Below are 25,075 nucleotides of genomic sequence, written 5' to 3'. Positions count from 1 at the left end.
TTTTGTCTTTTCTTTTAATTAATTTTTATTTTGTTTCATATTTGCTTTCTAAAATAATAATTTTCAGTGTCACTTGAATCGGAAATTATTGGCGTCTTATCAAAAATAACACAACTTTCGGGCATGCTCATAGGTTTTATAATTACAGAATTCATAAGACTGTTAAGATTAGAAAAATTATGGGGCAACGGACTGTTACTATATGTTCATTCATTGTGCATTCGTTGACTGGGGCGAGTATGTGATTTCACCGAATAAAACGGATGATGATGGTGCTAATACAGCGTTCGATATGTTCTCTGCTCTCCAACTCGTTAATAATTTTAAACATACTTTCAGCTGTACTATAATCAGAGTCATTAACAAAACATGGTATGGAGATTTGATTCTCAAATTGACTTGATATGCTTGTATTAGTAGAATGCGTATCTTTTGGCTCCTCAAACGCAGTTGGCAGTGCTCTTTATAATTCCTCGCATGATGCTTCCATCCATCCTTAGTGGTGACACTGAAAGGCAAATACCATGCATATTAAAAGCAACATAAGCTTTAACATTATGTGCATATATTTATACGTAAAGCTCTATTCGTGGTGCAAAGTAAACAGTGATCAAAATAAGGATTAGCTATACAACAAAACTGCCCGTATAAAACCTTAATCTGCGATAGTTATTATATTACACATAGCATAGCATAATACCATAATATTACGCTTACGCTTTTTAATGTTTCAATTAGAACTTGCAATGACAGATATAAGATATAAATAGCAATAGTCATACTATTATGAGTGTGTACAAAAATGAATTCTAAAAGGTAAATAGTTCTAAGTGACTGATTAAATGGCGTAAACAATTCTAAGTCGCACATAGATTTACGTGCTTTGTTAACTACAGCTATTATAGTAACGTATATAGTTCTCAGTGGCAGATAGTCCTGTGTACGTAGTTCTCTTATATACTTTACACGTATGTAGGTATATGTGTCACATAGAACACTTTATACATTTTTAGGCATATAAACGCAAAAATATAAAAAAAACGTAAATAAATATTACATACCTCCATTTATTGTGGTCGATTTATTTAGTTCTGTTTTGATGCAATCCGTACCCGATCATTTTGGCTGCTGATTTTAATGATTCCAACCATCTCGCACGTTTCTCCGTCATGATTAACAAACCTATATTTGTAGTTTATTGATCGATCGAATGAATTCAACAAAATTCTTAACAAAAACTCAAAATTAAGAAAAAAGTAACGTAACAACATGTTAATATTCTCCAAAAAACGATCAAATCTTTCACAACCCATGACTAGCCGGTCGGCCGCGAACTGAGTGCGACGTGGTAAATAGCGCTCCGTGCGCGCGAGTGACTGAGATGGCATTCATCGTGTACGATTCGATGTGGCACTTGGAATGGTGTTCGTGTTAGTATACAAATTTTTGACTCAGATGGCACTGTATGCGTCATTTAAAAATCTATACTAAGTGACATTTTAAGAAAATTTTTATACCAGGCGATAGGTTTCGGCTTCTAGATCATTATGCTGCAGCTTACGTAGTTCGAACATTTTAGCACTTTGCACCTTGTACGTTGTTGTCGTCGCATAGTTTCCGCTTGGCGATTTGTCGTCTTCGTTATGTTTGTTAGGCAAATTAGGTTTTTAAGACACATTTTTGTCAAGCTCGAGATCTGATGGTAGAATCTATGAAGAATCGAGGCAATTCCTCAAATGTTAAAGGCATATAGCGATTTTTGTATTTTCTTTAACAAATCAAGCATTTACATTTAAAAAGAGTGACATTTGATGAAGTAGAACTTCTGATGCTGATCAGAATGGAATTCTTCAACGACGCTTAGTTTACGTTTGGCGATTTGTCTTTTTTGTTTTTTAAGATTCAAAAATAATTTATTTGCATAGAACACAGTAATATAAAGGTCTTACAAGATAAAAGAAAATCCATGCATTCAGTCTGCAAGCAGGCGTGCAAATATTTTAAAAAACAGGCAGTATATATAAAAATAGAAACAAAAATTTAAAAATATCAAATTTACAGAATGTCAAGTAAAATAATAATCGAGGGTCGAAGTTAAACAAAATGTCAAAGTTATAATAAATAAAATAGAATTTACAATATTTCCTGAATATGAATGTCAATTATCAACTAGAAATTTCAGCAGCATGTCAGTTGTGATCTAAATATTTTTGTACACTATAGAAACAATTATCAAGAAGCCAAGCAGTCAGTTTATTCTTAAATCTATTTCCTTTCAATAATTTGATGTCTACTTCGCTGTGTTTTTGAAGCAAATTAGATTTTCAAGACAATTTTTTTAAATTTCATTGTATGAAATCCAAAATCAACACTAATCTTTCTTTCACTGGTCTCCCTCATTGATGTCGGTTTTTTTTTTTCTTAAAAATTATTAATTTACGATGACTTCTAAGATATTTATTTAAATTGTTAATGTAAGATACCGTTGTAAACCGTATAAAATGCTTAATATAAGTAACGTATTTTAATTGATAATGATTAATACTGTATCCATGTAAATAGCTTCGGTCGTAGCTTAAATTTTAATGGGTATAGTAAGTTTTCCTTAAAAAATAGAAATACACTATCGCGAACTCCCTACCAGAGACCACCCTACCATACATTGTATTGTTACAGCTCAAAAGACCTAGGCAGCGTGATTTTTTCCGACATCATTAGCAATCATTGTCATATTTCTACCTATTTTACAAAAAACCTTAATAATTTATACCGTAACCGATGAAAACCGTATGAAAATCAGTAGTTTTTGAGTTTGGTGGACGTTTTATAAAATATAGTGATTTGACGTTTTCCGCTAGATTTGCTAATGCTAGGTGGCGGGGCAGTCATGCACGTAATGAACTGCCAAGGCGTTAACTGCGTATTCAGATATTTTTGAGCACCGCAGTCGCTCCGATATATTATCTGATGGCGACTATACATAAAAATCCAAAGGAAATCTCTTCGCAGCAGCAGCAATTCTATGTGACTAAGAAAGAAAGACTACGACCCAAAAACGGTAACCGATCCTGCTCGCTGTAGTTTTCGTAGTAAGATTAATAAAGCTTTACTTTCATAAATTTTATCCCATGTTTTGGATCCGTGATTAAAATCACGGGGTAGGGGCACATTTTATCTTCCTTTCGTAACGATTGTTGACTTTATAAAATAATGGTGGTGGACATCTATTCGTTTTAAAATTCATATCCAATGTCACCCCACACCATATAGTTATAGTAAAAATAAATTATAACCACTTTAAGGTATAATTTATTTGTACCTTAACACCTCCTACAGGTGTTTATTTTAACACTTTGTCGGTGTGATTAGTTTATATACCCCTGACAATTGTAGTTTTCAAGCACTAACATCATTGAGATAAGCCGCGTTCCTAGTTGACTACGGAACCCGAAAAAATACTTAATTTATTTTTTGCAGAACTCTGAGAACGGAAACGAGACAGTTTCGTTCCTGCGCTGGACCCCGCGAATGGAGCACGACGGTCGAGTGCTGACCTGCCGAGCTACACACGCCACCTTAGAACACGTCACAATTGAAACAACAAAGTCGCTTAATTTGCATTGTAAGTCATACCTTTTATTTTCAACACCTACTGAGCCCCTACAGGCAAGATTACTAAACTTGTAGTTTGCTCCAAACTGTGACCTATTTACAATAAAGACCTCAGGTAAATAAAACATAGTACAAAGTAGAATAGCAAATAGTAGTTTATGTGACTGCTACATAATAAAAGGCATTAAAATACACGAGTGTAGGTTTAAGAAACGAACGAAGTGGGTTTCTTAAAACGACCACACGAGTGTTTTAATGCCTAATTATGTACAGTTACATACACTATTTTATCAACACACATATTATAAACTTTCTATGATATATTCACTAATCCTAATTACAGCTAACGTCGGGGCATCGTTGCTCTCTTGGCGGAACTCGCGGATATGTGGCGGCGTCTCCGACATATTTTTATCGCTCATTTTAGACGAAACATTTGCTACAGTTACGTTAAAAACAACAAAATAAACTCATTTTATACTTAAAACTAATTAAAAGATAAATTGTACGTCAAATGGCAGTAAATGAAACTTTTTTCACGCATGTCACGCATTCGTAGTTTTTTTTTATTCAGAGACAAACTAGAGTCGGGGCCTATTTCCGTATCATTCGATACAAACTAACATGCGAGATTTGTCAAAATTGTATGCAATTGATATTTCATTTTGAGTAAAAAGACATCTCAGCTGATATTAGAATGGAGATCAAATCGAATTGCTTTTTTTAGAGATGTTCCAAATTTGAATGTCATAACCAAATCGATTTTGATGCAGTAATGAAGCAATAACAACATGTTCACAGATAAGAAATTTGATGTACCAAAACAGTTTATCGTAATGTTGGTCATTATTTACGGATTTTGAAGGCATCATAGAGGGTTTATGATATGTCTGTACATAAATAAATAAACACTTTCAAAATTATAGTTCTACAGTTAGCAATTTGAATAGCGTAGTGCAGTAATAATCTAAGAATGAAGCCGTATTTCTCCCAAAAAGATATACTATAATCCCCCTGAGTTAGCCAGCTTTAAGGCTTCCTAATTTTTTATCCTTCTTATCGATCCTGCTCAAGTAAGAACTTAAAAAAATATTTGTCAAGTACATATATTTTATAAAAAAAATCTTTGAAATGCACAAATGTCCCCTAGCCGATAGGACGGATATATGCTAAATGGAATGTTTCGCTTTGCTTAGCTTGGTTGATTATATGTAAGTATGTATATCTATGTATAGACCATACGTATTGTATCAATATCAAGTGTGCATTTTTTAAAGTATATCAGCTTAGAGTTCGAGTTGCTACACGCGTAAGCCCACGAGGGACAGAGCATAAGTAATGAGACTAAATTACAAACTCGTTCATTGCTGTCAACATACCAAAAACAACTTACGTAATTTAGTCAGGTTCTTTGTTTCTTACCATGCTTTGATGGGGAAAAACTGACGTCCATTTTAATGCGGCACAGTAGGTAAGTAAAAATTAAGTAAAACTATGATTAGGACAAATGATAATGGCACTTTTTTGCTACTCCTATTGAAAGATCCATTAAGGTGTACATACTCGTACTTTACATATTTTGTATTACAAACTTTACTTTACTTGAAACTCTTAGGTATTTCGAGTCCGGTCATTCATAGCGCCTACGTGGGGATCCAACAAGTATATGCCGTTGAGAGAGCTTTGCCTTTTAAGGGGCCCACTGATTACTAGTTCTCCGGACGATATCGGCCCAATCGCGAATAACTGACAGGCCGATAGCATCCGGGGAAGTGGTAATCAGTGTTCCCCTTTATGTACGGGTTTTTTTTGACCGCCTCATCTCCTCAATACGGGTATCTTGTGGACGGCGCCGTGATGACTCTATCTTTTACAAAGGTTTTACATTGAATGTCGTTTCACTAATAGCCAATCAAGCGTAATAAATTTTAAAAATCAATAACCTTTAAGTTAAGTGAGCTAATGTTTATTTAATTCAGGACTTAGTTATTTAAGAATTTATTCTTATTTAATCATGTTTATTGCACCTCAACTTTAACATAAAGCTTACCAATGTTCAGTATCTATACCTACGTGACAAAAAAAAACCAAAAAAAAAACAAAATGGTACAAAAGCAGGATGGTAGTTAATTGCCGATCCAATAGCTATTTGTCTAGGATATAAAAACGCAACATAGGCCCATAAAGTAACTATTCTGAACTGTTAATATTAACTATTTATAATCTCCGACGTGCTTTAGAAAACAAACAAGCTTAAGCAATACAATATGCCAGTACGAATGTGATTTGTAATATTTTCGTGGTTTTTTAAGTTGTCATTAGTTCTGAGCTCAGTTTATAGATAGGTACTTAAGAAAAATATGAAACCATAATCAAAAATGTTAACAATTCTGAATATTTACGAGTATGTCCTTAGTCCGTTGGTTATGAAAGGGCGTCGTCCTCACGGCACGTTAGAACACGTACTTATACTCGTAGAAACTACGTCCCCAATTTGCATCCTAAATGTTGCGTGATATAAACCATAATGTTATACGGTTTATATGTACCATACAATTTGTTTTAAGGTTAGACAACTTGGCGACGAAGTAAGTGGTTTGAAATAGTTTTGTTTAAAATATGGCGTATTCACATTGAGCACGAGAGGATTTTTTGTGTACCTAGTAGGTTGTGTAGTACAATATTTTAACGAACACGTAAAATCACAACAATTTACAATGTTTGTATGTAGGTTAATATAAATATCTCAATGCAAAGTTGTACGTACATATATTATTTCGTACCGAAACTTACAGATTGCCCAGAGTCACAAGTAAAAATTTCGTCTGCCTATTGACGATATATTTCGCAATTTTCTCTTTATTTGAATAATTACAATTTTGTTACCAGACGTCTTTATTGAATACATAAATAATCTATAATGTGAAGTGTCGAAGCACACGTAATTTGCTTCAATATTGATTCATTGAAGTCTATTTGTATAAACGCTATTATTTACATTGTTTCTATCAACAGACATACCCATCGTAGCCCTACAATTGGGCTCCAAACTGAACCCTAACGACATAGAAGAGGGGGACGACGTATACTTTGACTGCAGCGTACGAGCACATCCACAAGCCTATAAAGTTGTGTGGGAGCATAATGTAAGTAAAAATTAATTTAGTTTTATCAAACATTCAATATTCTTAAATTTATCCTGCAAGTATGCCTCAAGGGCTTTTTTACAAGTCAATACAACATTTATAGTAACATCATATATAGGTAGTGACATGAAAGGTCTTGTTTGGACTCGGGTAACTTGTGAAATATTTTAACTAGGACTATCATTATTATGTTAACGTATAGCTGATATCATGTACTATCTTTTTACAATAAAAAAGTATAGGTCAACGACCTCGTTTTCGAAAAAAAGATAAATAGTACAAAAAAAGGAAATTTTTGATGTCAATTTTTATCTTTGTTATTAAATCTCGAGTAATTGTGAAATTATCTGCGATATTTATGCTTCAAATTTACGCCTTAACTCATAAGCTATCGAATGATTAATATTCTTTAAATGTGCGATAGGTAAATGGACAGATAATGGTACATCAACCAAGTGCAGTCGTGTTTGGCGTCATAAAACTTTGAAGGGGTGCATTTTTTAAATGGTTGAGAAAAAAACATAGGTATGGGGGGTGATTTGTCGATAAAATTCAGCGTACTATACGTGGTCAACGGCTTCACTATACGTGGACAAACACATTTATTATTGCTCGTATCATAAATATTTTATTAAAACTAAACATTATTTTATACATATGATAAGTAAAGACTGCATTCAAGTATTTTTGTGAAATAATTTATTTCCAAAGTTTTCATGTCTGATGCATTTGGGTGGGTTTCATTAATTATCAGTTTGATGATACTAACATATTATTCTTCTTTCATAAAAAAAAGAATCTGCCAAGTGCGTGTCGAACCACGTATATAATGTTGGTTTCCATACATATACAAAGAAGCCAAACGTCTTTTTAATAAGGATTTCGAGCTTAAGTAGTCGACTGTTTCCGTCTCCAAAACTTAACCAAACGTACATTATAAAATCTAAATGGTAATAAAATTATCTCCGTCGGACTGTATAGCTTTTTAGGGTTCCGTACCCAAAGGGTCAAACGGGACCCTATTACTGAGACTCCGTTGTCCGTCCGTCCTTCTGTCACCAGGCTGTATCTCATGAACCGACAGTTGAAATTGTCACAAATGATGTATTTCTGTTTCCGCTATAACAACAAATACTAAAAACAGAATAAAATAAATATTTAAGGGGGGCTCCCATACAACAAACATATTTTTTTTGCCGTTTTTATAAATAATGGTACGGAACCCTTCGTGCACGAGTCCGACTTGCACTTGGCCGGTTTTTCCGCTAATTTATATCAGTTTCGAATGCCATGCTTTTCTTTGCGGCCTAGCTAATTAGGTCGTTCTAGCGCTTAAAAACCAAAATATCAAAATAAAAGCATAACAGTCTGGCACATATTGATTGATAATATGAATTAGTTTTGAAAAAAAACATTTATTTTGTTTTATTTTAAGAAGTTCATTTAAGTACATTTTTTAGTTGCTACTAAGTAGCAACTCACAAAATACATGTATGTCACAAATTTCATTCCAGTAGTCTTCTCAGATCATAGAAGGTACTAGATATCTGACGGAGGCGTGGCGCGTGTCGCCGCAACATGGCCAGATCGTGGCCATACCGTGTCGGCCATCGACAGTCGCAATTTAGTTGTCATTGAAAAATGTGTGCGTCAATTTTCTTCAAATGCCGTTGTTTCGTGTCGAAATAGGAGTGCATACAAAAACTACAAGGATCATGGGGTTACATACCACATGTGGGTATATTTATTTTCACGTACCTATTAGTCAATAAAACCATACATTTTAACAAATAAATCCAGTGACATACGATTTTTCTGAGTCGGACCATTTCGTCAAACAAACGCGTGGCAATTTGAATATGCATTCTACATTGACGGTTTAGCATGGAAAACTATTTGTAGTGTGCTAAGCAACGGCGCAATGCATTAAACCGCTAACGATATTCTCAACGTCATTATTGTTTCTTGGTACGACCGCCAACTGTCCCATCTAGACGCTGCGAAATAGAGTGGCACTCGTGCATAATTGATGTTTGAGCGTTATCGATAAAAATATCTGTATATAGTGTGTATGGAAGCAATTATTTTTCAAGTAAAATTTTATTATTATTTTGTAACTATTCGAGCGATAGGTATATAAAATGAACCATTGAGACTCACTTAGAGATAAATTTAAGGAAATTGACATAATGACAGTGCACTGTCAATACATTTATAAGAATATTCTATATGTACATAAAAATATTACGGATTTTAGGAAAAATTGTGATATTCATAATATTAATACTAGAAATAAACATAAGCTCGCAGTGCCCTTCACTCGGCTCCATAAAATTAAAAAAATCATTCAAGGATAATTGTGTAAGATTTTATAATAAACTTCCAATCCATATGACTGAATTATCAATTATTTTAATAAATTTAAGAATCATGTAAAGCGTTATTCTAGAAACATTAACCCGTGGAATCGGTACATTATACCTAACATCAAATGAGGTAGGTAGTTCTGTTTTTTTAACATGTTGGTAGTGATGAAATGATCCCAAGGGCTTTCGAGGTCGAAAGCCCTTGGGATCATTGTAAAGTACATGAAAATCCATTTAATTTTAGGACTTTTTTTCAGTTTTTGTAATTTTTTTCCACCGAGAACCGGAGTTACGGCAAAAGTCACTACTTTCAAGAAGATAAAATTTGCAATTAAGGGGCTGTCAACACCCAATGTCCTTGAAATTGATGTTACTTAAACAGTTTTTTAAGAAAGACTATTTGTTTTAGTCAAGTTAGAAAAATATATGTTCATATTAATTATATTTCAAAGACCATGGTTGTACTCGATACATGATTGAACGAAATCGGCTCGATAGAAAATAATTGCAAAGATTGGTCTTAAAATCACCATTAAACGGTTCTATGTCTTTATTGTTTTGACTTATGGGTCTGCAATTAAAATCACAATTTCAAAACATTTAGCTAACGAGTAAAATATTACACTAATAATCCACTTTTTTTAGGGTTCCGTAGCCAAATGGCATAAAACGGAACCCTTATAGTTTCGCCATGTCCGTCTGTCTGTCTGTCTGTCTGTCTGTCTGTCTGTCTGTCTGTCTGTCTGTCTGTCTGTCCGAGGCTTTGCTCCGTAGTCGTTAGTGCTAGAAAGCTGAAATTTGGCATGGATATATAAATCAATAAAGCTGCCAAAGTCGTACAATAAAATCTAAAAATTTAATTTTTTTTAGGGTACCTCCCCTACACGTAAAGTGGGGGTGATTTTTTTTTTTCGCTTCAACCCTAGAGTGTGGGGTATCGTTGGAAAGGTCTTTCAAAACTAATAGGGGTTTTCAAGAAACATTTTTTGATAAAGTGAATATATTCGGAGATAATCGCTCCGAAAGAAAAAAAAAATGTGTCCCCCCCCTCTAACTTTTGAACCATAGGTCCAAAAAATATGAAAAAAATCGTGGAAGTAGAGCTTAAGAAAGACATCAAATGAAAACTATAGCGGACATGATCAGTTTAGCTGTTTTTGAGTTATCGCAAAAAGTTTTACCTTTATAGTAAAAAGACTTACTTTAATTAGGTACTGATTATGCAAATTTGCCTATTTGTTTAACTCGGGTGAAAGGTACCATTTACTACACTTTAAGCTCCAGTTTAGCTTATTGTGACGGAAGAGTAACTACGGAACCCTACACTGAGCGTGGCCCGACATGCTCTTGGCCGGTTATTATTTTAATAATTTTCTTATTATTCCCTTGCCCAGGCCCAGTAACATGCGACAGGGCTATCTCATTTACTCCGATACAAATAGACAGTGTGCGCGCTTTAGGTATTGACAGCCTCTTAATTGACAATATATAGTCTTAGTAGGCGAAATAGTTTCTAAAATACGGCTTCTCAAAGGTTTGCAAAGTTTTGAACTAACTGTAACTGCAAAAAGGTTGTACCAGCAGTTGTGGTTGCAGGAAAGCAGCACTCAAATGCTCAGCTGTTTGCAACTACTACAATGTGCAATCCTGCGAGAATATACCAGATCGGAGATGTGTGCCGACATTGAAAAACCATTCATTGATGATCCACCATCCGATGACGATTTCGATCTGCCTGATCAGGTTGACGAAGAAATGCTACCACACACCCTGGCTGCAAAAGTAGTGCTGTGGATCCAAAGGACAAACCTGGTCCATCAAAGATATATAAGAGATACGATTTATAACAAGTTCCCTCACTGTACTGTATATTATACACACAATGATCCGAAGGGCTTTCAAGGTGGAAAACTTGGATTTATCATTACTATTTCATCACTAATAATATATATAAAAAACAGAACTACCTCATTTGATGTAAGGCATCACCTCTTTTTTGGTACGATTTCCATGTATTACATTCTAGACTAGTATTTATTATGCAATTGTGTTTTTTTATGTTTGATGATATTTTGTGAAATTCTTAGTATTAAATTTGATTTATTATAATTCATTAATATTATATTTGGAATAATATTACCATCAATAAATTGTTCTGATAATTACATAGCTTAAGATAACTATATGTAATACTGTCTTACTATTCATTACATAAGTGCTTGTTGCTAGGCCTACATGAATAAAGTATATTTGAACTGAACTGAACTGTACGCACTTGATGTAGCATACCTAATAATTTTAATTCATAATCGAGTAGGGACGTAGAAGAAATAACTGTTTTAATTACAATTATTTATTATATTGTAGTTTATACCTGTAATTATATTTTAGTCCGGTTCTTAGCAACGATTCGAATATGCTTGCAAAATTATATATTTAACATAATTTGCTTTCGCAGTTCTTCATAACTCTATGTAATATTCGTATTCTGGTGACGACATATGCTATAATAAAGTAGGTTAATTAAAAAATACAATTGTAACTATATTATTCATGTAACCCTGATTTTGAGTCCCTTTTGTGAAGTACAATCCAGGCGAGTGCTCGCGTCGACAATCCCAAAGTAAATAATTTAAATAAACAGTAAATCAAAATTATATTTATAAGCAAATTTGTTAATAATTAATTTTACTCAATATTGTGTTTCAAATGTACTACTATATATATAGTTGTCTTTTAGGTAAAATATATGTAAAAATCGCTCCTAACAGAATGAGCAAACGTGTAGTCACGGGACAGGCTTAGCCTAGTGTGCCCCACAAAATTTATGTAAATGTATCTGATTTAAAGAAATAAAATTATACTATTTTTACTTCACTGAAAAAAATCGTTACTAAAATTTAAACCAACTGGCTTAATATATATATTACGTTTTGATTAGCATAAAACAAGCTTTCGAATCATGGTTACTATTAAAAGTTTTGTGTTACATTTTATCAGTAAAAACCTTTGTGACAGAACTTATGACTCGACTAGTATACCTTACTCGTACCTAAAAACCTTAGCTCGCAAATAAGGTCAAATATTAAAAGAAATATAAATTAAGTCAATGGCAATTATTACTTAAAACGTTTTAATGTCAAAACAATAAGGTAATGTTCAGAACATATAAAATATCTCCCTTGACCCCATCTAGTGTCGCCGCTCTAGTCTCTACACCGCGCGGTTTGGCCAATCATAGCGCGTGAGTTGGTTGTCTGGTCATGCCCTCAATGATGTGGTAGGGGACAGTTGGAGACAACAAGACTCATTGAAATTATGCTTCGTTATAAATCTCCTTACTTCTTATATCTACGATTTCTACCGTATAATATTTGAGAAAAATTAGAGTGACGTGTCTTCGTTTCGTCATGTCCGTATGTCACTCCCATTTTCTTCCTTGGGACACGACGAAACAAACTGTGTGCCATTTTGACTACGTAACCCTAAAAAGTAACCAAATTAAAAGACTAAGCCCTTGTAACAATTATTTCCATTGGTTAAATGTGTAAATCCTTTAACGGTCAGACGAGTATCAGAAATTACGGAAAATTGAACCCTGTCATTTAGAAATGAAGTTTAAAATTATGGTTATGGGGTGGTCAGACCTATAAAATCATAGTTTGCCCGTTAACGGGTTAAGTCACAAAGTAAAACACAATTTTTATTTTAGGGTCAAATTATGACGCATAATCAGCGAGCAGGCGTGATAGCTGGTCAGGCCCACCTTGCTCTACAGGGAGTCTCAAGAGAAAACGCCGGCAAATATGTGTGCACCGCATCCAACGTCGAAGGCGACGGACGCTCTGCGCCTGTTACCTTGCAGGTCATATGTAAGTAGCAAACTATCTTAAGGCAACTACACATCTGCCTCTTAAAGTAAAATGAAAAATGCACAACACAACAGCCTCGGCTTCAAATACATACGTTTATTTAATTAATTTTATGTGATAGTGAAAGTGCAATTTTACATACATTTTCCGTTAAAAAAAACTATTGTTTCTTTAAAGAAAATGGCTAATACAGGCCCAATGATAACAAAAATAATGTGCGTTTAATTTTTAAATCAAGATTTGAATGTAATCCTCTGTTGTGCGTAATGTCGCGCATATTTTGATAACTTGGGTGCATTCTAGTTTCGAGGCTAACTATAAATGGTACGTAAAGATGCAAAGGCACCATTCCTTTATGGGTTCCGTCCATTTGGCATAAATTTCGTGACCCGGAACGCATCTGGCAGAACTGTTTTTCGACGAATGTAATTTGCAGAAAGCTTCAGTTTGTATAATATACAATAGCCCGAATGTTTACGAGTCCGAATTTTAAATAGACTCTTATTATCTTGGCCGAATTTTAATACGAATAATTTTATTTTGCGTTTGTTCAATTGTCTGTTTAATCTGTTTAGCATAATAGGTTTTAGCCGAATGTTTACATTGCAGAAAACTCATTTCGATTCCTTCTATTTTGCTTAATTTCTATGACCTAAAACGCATCTGTCATAAGATTTGGTAGAACTGTTTTTCGACGAATATTAAAATTGCCAGCCGTTTTTTAAACTGATTTGCAAAAAAATACCCATTAAATCAAAAGGTCACCAAAATGTGAAGGTCATCTAAAACCGAAACGGAGCACCCAACTATCCACGTCGACAAGAGTCTGTCCTACCCCTAGAGAGCAATTGCAAAAACAAAGGCGTGGAAGGAGGGCTGCCTCGCCCGCTGTGATGGAGCGCGGGAACGAGCTGTTATTCACCGTTTATTCACCAAAATGCACTGCACAAACTTACACACTAAAAGATTTAGAATATTATTAGATCTATGTTTAAAGAGTAAATTACGAGTGCCAATGTTTTTACTATTATTCAAATGTTTATACAGTAATATTGCTGTCAATGCTTCACCTACATTTTAGTTTTACCTGGTAAGCAAAATAATTATGAGTGTATATAACAGAGCGAGGCCAGCGGCTGAGTCTGGCCGCCGAAGGTGACCAGCAAACTTAAGCTGCCGAGCCGAGTGTAGTGACCATGCTTCGTCACGCGAGGGCGGAAGGGCTGCTCTTCCGCAGCGCCGGAATTACCCACATCTAATAGTTTCATGTAGCCGTGAATTCGGCAAATTAATTTCTGCCAAAACATAATATATAACTCTTGTAATTATGCAAAAGTTTTCTATGCCATAATATTTAAAGCTTGTAGTAGTTTATGCTTAATTGTGAATTATGCAAAAATAAGTTATGAAATTATGCGAAATCAAACAGATCTCAATTTGGACATTAATTTTATGCCAAAGGATACATCGATCAATAAAAATTATACATATAGTACGTATGCGCAACTATCCACTACCAAGTGACTTTATTATCACGCTCTAAACGATCTGGTCCGGAGAGCGCTTATTTCGGCAAATGTCCCATGCACGATCGAGCCCCCAGGCCTTGGCAGAAAGGAAAGTGCGTTTTTCAGATTTTCAGATTTACGCGAAGAGAAAACGAGAGAAGTACGCGGGGCTGGGCGGCTATTTGTTTGTACCTCTGGCGGTTGACACGGCTGGCTCTTGGTGCTTAGAGGCTAGAGAGTTTGTCAAGGAGGTTGGGAACCGTTTACGAAATAGAGGTCTTGATCCCCGCTCCGGGTCATTCTTGGTGCAGAGGTTATCTATCGAGATTCAACGCGGTAATGCGTTTGGGCACCTTTGCGCCTGGGATGATGCGTGGTGGGATTTTTGACTGACTGCTTTATTTTGGATATGTGTTTGTAGTTTTTTTTGTTATTCTTTGTTTTAATATTTTATTTTTGTAAATGAATTTTTAGTAAGTATTGTAATGATTATGTGATTTTAATAATTAAAAAAATGTATTTTTTAAAGCATAGGTAATATATTTTTGTGTAATTGTTTAGTTTAGAAATGACATTTGTACCGTTTCGTTTATGAATTAAGAATCATTGTAAAAATATAATAATAAACGTTTAAAGTATTTACGGGTTGATAGATTCAAGCTCAATAACAACACCCGTGTCACTTGAAAACCAGACATAGGTCCCGAAGTAACCCGTGCAGTCACTTCCTTAGCAACCGAATAGTGAAGATTTGTTACTAACTGCCAGAAAATGTGGTAAGCTCACAAGTTTCACAACGTCAACCACTTAAAAAATAACATAAACAAACACACACGTGACTTCTACTACTCAACAATGACGTTATCTTCAAGATGGCCGGATTCAGGATGCAGACAATATCAGTTATTGTGGATGCCTGTTTATAAAAAATAATAATAAAATAACCAAATTAAAAAATATATATTTGATACCTAGACACTGTAGCATTGAAACGAAAACAAAAACATTTTCTCTCTACGACCGGGGGGTCGATTTTTTAATTTTGAGCGCTCGTTTTCGGCATTCCAAAATCTGTGGAAAACTGCGACTTGATATTTTTGAAATACGAGCAATAGAAATTGGGAATCTTAGTAATATTGACCACTTGTTTTCAATTCTATTGGTAGAATTTAAATGCCTAGAAGTGGAGATTTACTGAAGAGACACACGAAATCGAGCGCTCGAAATTAAAAAAGCGGCCAAGTGCGAGTCGGACTCGCCCATGAAGGGTTCCGTACCATTTATGACGTATAAAAAAAAAACTACTAACTAACTAAACCAATTTTCGGTGAAAGTTTGCATGGTAATGTATATCATATATATTTTTAGATTTTTCATTCTGTTATTTTAGAAGTTACAAGTAGACACTTTTACCTACTTTATCATCTCCACACATTTTTTCACTTTGGAAGTGTCTCTCGCGCAAACTATTCAGTTTAGAAAAAAAAATATATTAGGAACCTAAATATGATTTTTGAAGACCTATCCATAGATACCCCACACGTATGGGTTTGATGAATTTTATTTTTTATTTTTTTATTTTATGACGTATAAAAAAAACTACTTATTACATCTCGTTCAAACCAATTTTCGGTGGAAGTTTGCAAGGATTTGTATATCATACATTTTTTTAGTTTTATCATTCTGTTATTTTAGAAGATACAGGGGGCGGGGGGCATTTTACCACTTTGGAAGTGTCTCTCGCGCAAACTATTCAGCTTTGAAAAGAATGATGTTAGAAAACTCAATATCATTTTTGAAGACCTATCCATAGATACCCCACACGTATGGGTTTGAAGAAAAAAATATGTTTGAGTTTCAGTTCTAAGTATGGGGAACCCCCAAAATTTATTGTTTTTTCCTATTTTTGTGTGAAAATCTTAATGCGGTTCATAGAATACATCTACTTTTACCAAGTTTGAACAGTATAGTTCTTATAGTTTCGGAAAAAAGTGGCTGTGACATAAACGGACAGACAGACGGACATGACGAATCTATAAGGGTTCCGTTTTTGCCATTTGGCTACGAAACCCTAAAAACCGACCCCTTGGTCTTCTATTTTTTAAATACATTGTTATTTATAATGATATATTGTGTACTTTTATTATGTACCTGTTTAAACTTTTTGAATAAACGTCTTTATTATTATTATTATCTCTTTATTTATTTTTGATCTTATTATTATTATATCCGTCCACTTTGTCCGTCCATTGAATTGTGTGTTTCTGTTAAAGACCAAGGCTATATTAATTCCTTAATTGTTCAAATACCTAATATTTAAAGGGCTGAAGTACGAGTGAAGCTAGTTTAATGAACAACCTTTCAACTGAAACGAATTTGAACTCCCTTAGATCCAAAAAAAGTTTGTAGAAAAGTTAGCCGCAGAACTAAACTGGGCTAACTTCGCCCTATTGAGAGTTCTGGCTCCAGATGCCGAATCCTGTGATCGGTTTCACAAGTTTTGTGTGCGAACTAGCTCCGAGAGTGCATGAAAACGCCTGGTTTTTGCTTCATTCGAATAATGCACGTGAAAATGTATACATGGAATAAGAAATGCATAAGTACTTATGCCTAATTACTTGTAGTACCTAAATACTTGATGCCTTTGCATCAAAAAAGTTCCAATCGAAATAAACCACCAGAAACATTCGAAAGTACATATTTGTGTAATTTAATTTAGGAATGTTTGATATTGTATCAGAATGGCTTAAAGAAATAAAAAACCAGCCAAGTAATAAATTATAAATATTATAGGACATTACACTACACTAAGTCCCACAGTAAGCTCAATAAGGCTTGTGTTGAGGGTACTTAGACAACAATATATATAATATATAAATATTTATAAATACTTAAATACATAGACAACACCCATGACTCAGGAACAAATATCCATGCTCATCACACGAAAAATGCCCTTACCAGGATTTGAACCCGGCACCATCGGCTTCATAGGCAGGGTTACTACCCACTAGGCCAGATCGGTCGTCGAACACGACTACGATACGACTCGTACGAGTCGGATTCGCGCTCGTAGGGCACTTTTTTGTATAAGAGCCCCTTAAAGTTAAGTATTTGTTATTATAGCGGCAACAGAATCTGTCGAAATTTCAACTGGCTAACTATCACGGTTCATGAGATACAGCCTGGTGACAGGCGGACGGACGGACGGACGGACAGCTGAGTCTCAGTAATAGGGTCCCGTTTGACCCTTTGGGTACGGAACTCTAAAAACAGTTATGAACAAAATTTGCAAACATTCCTAAAGTTCAGTATTGATTAAACTTTAATTTTGAGTGTGAAGTTTGCAAATTGCATCGTTAAAATTGTGCATGAATTTCAAATAAATATCAGAGAAAGCACATTTTGAAAGGAATTATATTTAATTTAACAGCAAAAAAACTCATTCCAACCCCGTTATCAATAGCAACGGCAATAAATAAAGCGCAAATTTTAAGCCATATTTATTAAAGGCAGCTCCCAACAGTAAAATATTACGATAAATATTTAAGGCGAAGTCCACTGAAACAGTGAGAAACAGCATTTAACGACCCAAGGGAAATTATATTTTATCACCTCTGTTTTATAACATAACGTTTATAATCCCTTCAGTAGATAATTTCAGAGCACTCGAACAAATAATTTAATAAGCATCATCAATTTATATCGAAACAAAAAGGTGTTATTTAAGAAAGTTTATTTAGTGAAAATAGACTTTTTTTTTGAATAATTATAAAATATTTTTCTTGGAATATAAATAGTGGTAAAGCACGTATTTAACAAGCGTCCTTAGTTATGGATGTTTTCATTAAAATTTCAGCATTTTAAATGAATACCTCAGATGCCGCATTAAGTACGAAAGTAAAAAAAAATGGAACAAAAAAGGACAATTTACTTGCATTAATGATACAGGAATAAGTTTCGGCTAAACATTTCGTTTTTAAAAACATAAATATATATTGCCGATTGCACTTTAGATTATTGTTTTATAATATATGTGTATACGCCAACACTTGTTTGTACTGTTTTTAACATGGCGATAAGCATTTGATGACTGGAGATATATATATTGGTACCTCTAATACACAACTTGACCTGACTCTGAACTACATAATCTTACACTATTGGCATTAAAAAAAACATATTACTTGGGCAGCTGTTTTTTTTTTACTTTTATGTAGACCAAAATTGACTCATTTTAATGCAAATTTAGCCTGTTTAAAAATTAAAACTTCTTCTTAGTAACTTTTGCCGTAACATAAGTTTTTAGAAATGAAAATTGTCATAATCAAAAAAGATCCGGTGACTTTTAAGGTCAGAAACTTAAATTTAACAAGAACAAACTTTTTCAAACATAAGGCTCGCACTGTCAATAAGTTATCAGATCTCATGTAGATAAGCTTCTAACTTTACAAGCCCTAACTTCACAAACTCTTCACCTTAGTCAAAATTGTGGCTTCACCCTAATCCAACAATTAAAATATGATCACGTCACCCTAATAGGTATGGCTAACACCCTAACAGGTATATCTCATGACTACTACTAAGTATTAACTCTCAGTGAATAAACCACCACCACCACACACCAGACACTACTTGTATAAAAAAAAATAACTTTACCTTTTAAGTACCCCTCTTCTCCCCCTGACCTATTATGTAAAGCCTGGACCTCACTAGATAGTGTACCACACTAGTTAGTTCAAAGAATCTCTATATAAATGTTACCACTAAACCCCACACGTGCTGTCATACAGATAGTAAGTTTACAGCTTCACACGCCATTGCAAGTAAATTGAATTCACATGCATTCTAATCGCATGACTTGCTAATAATAACAATACATTGGAGACATACTGATTGTAAATACGACTGAACTGCTTCGTAATAAAATGGGCGTTTCTATATTAATCATGAATACTCTCAACGAATACCTAGTCTCTGTTGTACTGTGTATAAATTTGTAACTTACGTTTGCATCAGTATTCATAAGACATTGCAAGTTATATTTGATGTCGTGGCACTTGCATAATTTGGGGTACATTCCTATAGTGATCGGACTGATAAAACTCTGTTAACATGCAAAGTTTTGCGCGCTTAACGCTGCTTTAAATGCAGGATAACAATTTTCCGAAACACCGATAGGTTACCCATTGCCATATTAAACTTTACTTGTCTTTACATAAAATCATGTCATGTGTCTTTTTTATTTCTTGTAGATAAGCCTGTGTGTAAGAAAAAAGCGCCGGCAATCGTTGGTGCAGCGCTGCATGAAGCGGCCAGGGTGACTTGCGAAGTGGACGCTTACCCGGCACCGAAGAATTTCCAATGGACACTCAACAACTCCATGGGGACTGTGGAGCTGGATTCGGTATGTTAATGTTATGACTATGCTATACTATTAGCTTCCAGCATGGAGAATTATCCTAAAGTGGAAAGAACTGTCGCCTGCGGCCTATTTCCGGACCGATACGACCTTCAAACCTACAAGAAAAGAGCGTACTCCCATCTTACTTAAATGCCGGCAACGCACTTACAACCCCTCTGGTGTTGCAGGTGACCAATGGGCGGCGGTAATCGCTTACCATAAGGTGATCCGTCTGCTCGTTTGCCTCCTGAATGATAAAAAAAGAAGAAACAGATAAAAAAAGTAGAGGTGTCTGATAGTCATTGCTTTTTAGTATTATTGTAGCATATTATAATTTTCCCGGTAGCTTTAGGGTAAAGAGCCATAAAGATAAGCTAATTAGTTATCTATTGTAAAAAGAGCGTAAGTGATTTCTTACTCGTACAAAAAAATTACAATATAGTTAGACTGTGACTATGGCTGACTGTCAAATGACATCACTAAAATTGGAGCGTCGGGCTGCAACAATCGGAAATTATTCCGTTGAATCTAATTTAGTAATTATATTGTAATATTTTACTCATAGTTTTTTACAGTACAGTACAGTTTTTTGAAGTGAAAACTTCTTTAGCGGCTCTGTGCACTTTTTGTGATGGGGAAAAAATGTTAAACTCGCGTCAGGGGTCACGTGACTGTCAGATTGAAAATCGTCAGATGTAATTGGATGTAATATAATCCAGCCAAATTAAATATTTAATTGTTATTTAAGAGTAGGTGTCAATACGTAACAACTTTACATAGTCGTATTATATTAGTTGAAATATTTCGCAGAATTTCAGCGGTCATCGTGCCGATTTTTAATTATATTGTTTATATTCCTGAAAGATTGTTGAAAAACGTGCTGAGTTTTTATTTGTAATGGTTCGAAGTTCTTTGTGTAATAATGTCTTGTGTGATCGAGGGCTGTAAATCACATACGGGAAGAAAAGAAAATACGCAAGAACCGGTAAACTTTCATCGGTGAGTTTCATTCAATTTTGATGATATTAATTTATAGGACCTAACCTTAACATAAAAATCAATATCAGTAGTTTATTTAACTATCACCGAATTCAATTCTGGATATATTTTTCATGTATTTTCAAAATTTTCTACGAACTATGAAAGGTTATGTCTTTTCGCATAGTGGTGTTGTATTTTTATCGAGTTCAGAATAATGACCTATCGATATTCATAGCTTTATTTAGTAGAATACTATGAAAGACATGATTGATCTTTGGTGAACTTTTCTTAGTTATTTAACCTCTTGGTCAATCAGGCAAAAACAACTTTTTATTTTTTTAGGTTTCAAAAGGATGAGGAATTAAAAAATAAATGGATTCAGCGTGTAATTGGTCAGGAGAATTTCATAGCCAGATATGCTGAAAACACTTCACATCAGATTCTTTTCTAGCAAATGAAAATATTAAGTGGAGGCGGCTGAAAGCTGGAGTTTTACCAACATTACATTTGACACACACATTTTGGTAATATTTGAAAAAAGTTTATTATTGCATTACCTATCAAAGCATCACCATCTGTAAAAAACGTTGGGTGAATTTCTTTTAGTGTCTATGGATGTTTGTGATGCAGAACACATAAAATTTTCCAGTCATAATATATTATCGGAGTCAGGAAGTAAATAACATAGATGCATTGGTAAATAATATAAAATACTATATCTCGCGCGACCAATGGTGATCCGTATGACAGTTCATTTTTATATGGAACAGCTGCCACGTCAAATGTGTATTTATTATCGCGATTAGGCTAGAAGGCCCAATGAAAAATATGATAGTCAAAAAATTTAATTGAAATTATTCAAATAAAAAATCATATTACACAAACGTTTTCTTTTATTTCCCATTTGATACGTAAAATAAGTAGTTTTGAGTGGTGGACTCTACATGAGATCGATGCTTCATTAATTCTCATATTAGGGTCTGTGCGGAAAGAGAAGAGCCGTGGAATATATGGGAACCAAATCAATACATTTTATGACTCTTCTCTTTCCGCACAGACTAACTATTTGAATTTTAGAGAGCGGGGAATGATCAAAAATCATACTTATATTATAACAATTAGATATATGACGCTGACAGTTTCATGTACAGTCAGCCAAGAAAGTCGTCTTTATTTGCATTGTGCATCTAGAGTCTAAAAGTGATAGCCCACTTTCTCAACCAGGAAGCCACTGTAAATACAAGATTGTTATCGTATGTGTGGCTTATCTACGATGCAAAATCTGTATTTAGTTACTTATACATGTCAGAGTGGCGAGACGTATAGCGAGTGGACTGTTTTACTTACTAGACACTAGTATTCTTTCGCTTCAGCATCCTCTTTGCTCGTGCGCTTGTATCGAGCCGAGGGAGGTGTTACTCATATGTGCAAAAGGACGGAAAGAAAAGAGGAAGGTATATGAATTATTCGAGGTGTGCAAAATTCGTATTTTCTTTTTACTGACAGAACATAAGTGCATAATTTTTCAATATAAATACCGACACAGGTACATCCCTAGTAATTAACTCAACTTGTGACACCCTACAAAAATGAGGAATAAATAATAAATAAATATTATAGGACATTATTACACAAATTGACTAAGTCCCACAGTAAGCTCAATAAGGCTTGTGTTGAGGGTACTTAGACAACGATATATATAATATATGAATATTTATAGTTACTTAAATACATAGAAAACACCCATGACTCAGGAACAAATATCCATGCTCATCACACGAATAAATGCCCTTACCAGGATTTGAACCCGGGACCATCAGCTTCGTAGGCAGGGTCACTACCCACTAGGCCAAACCGGTCGTCGAAAAGGAATAACAAACAGAAACATCTCTTTTTGACACATTTTCTAATTCGTAAGGAAGCTAAGGACGGGTATACATGTTTGTGAAGCATTTTTTCTTGACCACATTGCCTGGTTACTTTTGAAAAATCGTATCTCATTCAAGTGTGACATTTTATTTTCTTCATAATTAAAGTGCTGTCATAATGTTTAAAGAGGTTAAATCTTTGTTAATTTTGTTATATTGTATCTTTGTGTTACCCATGTTGTTGTGTTGTCCATGATTGTAGATACTCAAATTTTTCCTTACCAAAAAGTTAAATAACAGAAAAGAAATGTGATTGTTTTACTTAATATGATGGTGAACGATTCATTAACATTTACTGATTGTGTAGGCTGTAGTCCTGCTCACGTCTCATGAATTACTCTGTATATGGTATATATAAATAAATAAAATATAAATATTATAGGACATTATTACACAAATTGACTAAGTCCCACAGTAACACTAAAATTCGCTTCAAACACTAAAAATCTTCCACACTCAAACTTATTTACGTAGGTATAATAGAGAATTATCTCTTTTTATAAAACTGCTACTCAATTTCTCCAAAATATCAAAAATGCACAACGTTAATATTCAAGTTTTCACTTCTGCCGGCACTCCCGGAGTGCAACCTGTTGTTTTTTTTTACAGGTAGATATGAAGATAACTTTTCTATAAGCAACATAAAATTCATTTCAAGCTTTAATTAAAACAGTGATTAGGTCTAAATTAGTGAATTTAGACCTAATCACTGTTTTAATTGAAGCTTGAAACAAGTGTCTTTGTTTTACGACTTATCGCCTCTCGAAATAAAAATGCTATTGTAATAAGTTTTATTGCTTTTTACTCTAACGCCGCCAAAAAAATATAGTATATATTCTCTCCAAACATAATTTTTGTAATCGGTTAAAGCTTGTTAGCTGATGATAAATCGACTCCAAGGGGCCTCTACGTGTTGGATCTATATTCCTATGCAAGCCTATCAAAAGATCGGGATTTATAGGCCCGTGAAATCCAAGGAGATACTTATAATAATTCCAATAAAAATTTAAGTACTGTTTTTTTTTTTCAAGAAATAATTATCATAATTTTAACGTTGCTAAACCTTTGTTATAACTGCAACCGCTTATTTTAATTGAGTTAAAGCAGATTCTTAAATAATTCTAAATATTTCCTTCTTCAGGCAAAATTCACGATAAAGAACGGCCAGTCGATCCTTACATACACCCCTACTGCGGAAGGGGACTACGGATCCTTATCATGCAGAGCTACAAACCTGGCTGGTCAGCAGATGGAACCTTGTCGATACACGCTGCTGCCAGCAGTGCGGCCGGACTCACCTTTCAATTGTTCTTCCTTGAATCTAACCGAAGATTCAGTTGAGTTGCGATGCATGGCAGGTAAGTTTGTATGAAGATAATTTTCTTCAAATTTGCCACGATGGGTGTAGGTTTTTTTTAGAATATCTAGTTTTTATGTTCTGACAATGATTTTTATGGTGACGTCAAACCATTTTTTAAATGACACTCGTTACCTGCCTACATCTAAAATTAATATATGTTTAGCTTATATATTTATATAAAGCTTACTTGTAAATATTGTAATCTACCTATATTAATTATAATAAACTAGAACTGGAACTAGTTATTTGTCTACTATGTCCGGAAATTAGCAATACAGAAATTCTTCAAAATTGACATGTGTTGGAGCTTCGTCATCCATAATCATGTAAGAAATTAAAATCTGAATCGGGCTGGGTATTTCTTTCCTGCACGCGTCTCAGATATTCCATTAGCGAGAAAATCAAATTACAGCTTTATTTCTTTATATATGTAGGTAATTGCGTTAATAAAAAAATGAACAGTATAAAAAAATAGTGTCTTCTCTTCTCGACTCAGTTATAGAACTTTTATCAGTATAAAGAAATCTTTATTCTCAAAAAAAAAAAAACATTTAGAATTTAAATATACTACGGGCTCTGTTTAAGGTTGTTATCTTATTTAACTAGAAATATTTAGGTTTCAGGTTATTTGCATAATTTAGTAATAGGGGGTCTAAAACAAACTAAATACACTTTTCGGAACTTGGACAAACTTATTATTTAGCGAGTGATTCAAATTTGGCGTGTTACCGTGCGTAAAAGCTTCCTCAGAAATGATATTTTAGGCTCCGGAAACCTGTAATATCGGAATGAAAATCCAATATTACAGTATAGTAATTGTTAGAATTCCCTTTGAAACGGAACCCTACAAATCACGAAAACGCTTACAAAGTGCGAAAAAAATATATAACTCACAAGG

The 25,075-nt window shown here is 34.2% G+C and overlaps 1 protein-coding gene across 2 annotated transcripts in view; it reads left to right on the top strand.

The window, feature by feature from the left end:
• The window catches only part of LOC133517142 (hemicentin-1-like), a 292,977-nt gene that overhangs the window by 247,462 nt on the left and 20,440 nt on the right, over window positions 1-25,075 (top strand). For both annotated transcript variants that reach the window (XM_061850306.1, XM_061850305.1), the window contains 5 exons: window positions 3,478-3,622; window positions 6,628-6,758; window positions 12,837-12,996; window positions 19,760-19,911; window positions 23,959-24,175. In XM_061850306.1, the coding sequence (XP_061706290.1) occupies window positions 3,478-3,622; window positions 6,628-6,758; window positions 12,837-12,996; window positions 19,760-19,911; window positions 23,959-24,175 (805 nt within the window). The remainder of the gene's footprint in view (window positions 1-3,477; window positions 3,623-6,627; window positions 6,759-12,836; window positions 12,997-19,759; window positions 19,912-23,958; window positions 24,176-25,075) is intronic.

The sequence above is a fragment of the Cydia pomonella genome, chromosome 4 (assembly GCF_033807575.1).
Source record: "Cydia pomonella isolate Wapato2018A chromosome 4, ilCydPomo1, whole genome shotgun sequence".
In the NCBI taxonomy this organism is placed as follows: Eukaryota; Metazoa; Arthropoda; class Insecta; order Lepidoptera; family Tortricidae; genus Cydia; species Cydia pomonella.
The sequence above is the reverse complement of the archived record's forward strand: the minus strand, read 5'-3'. Positions and strand labels throughout refer to the sequence as shown.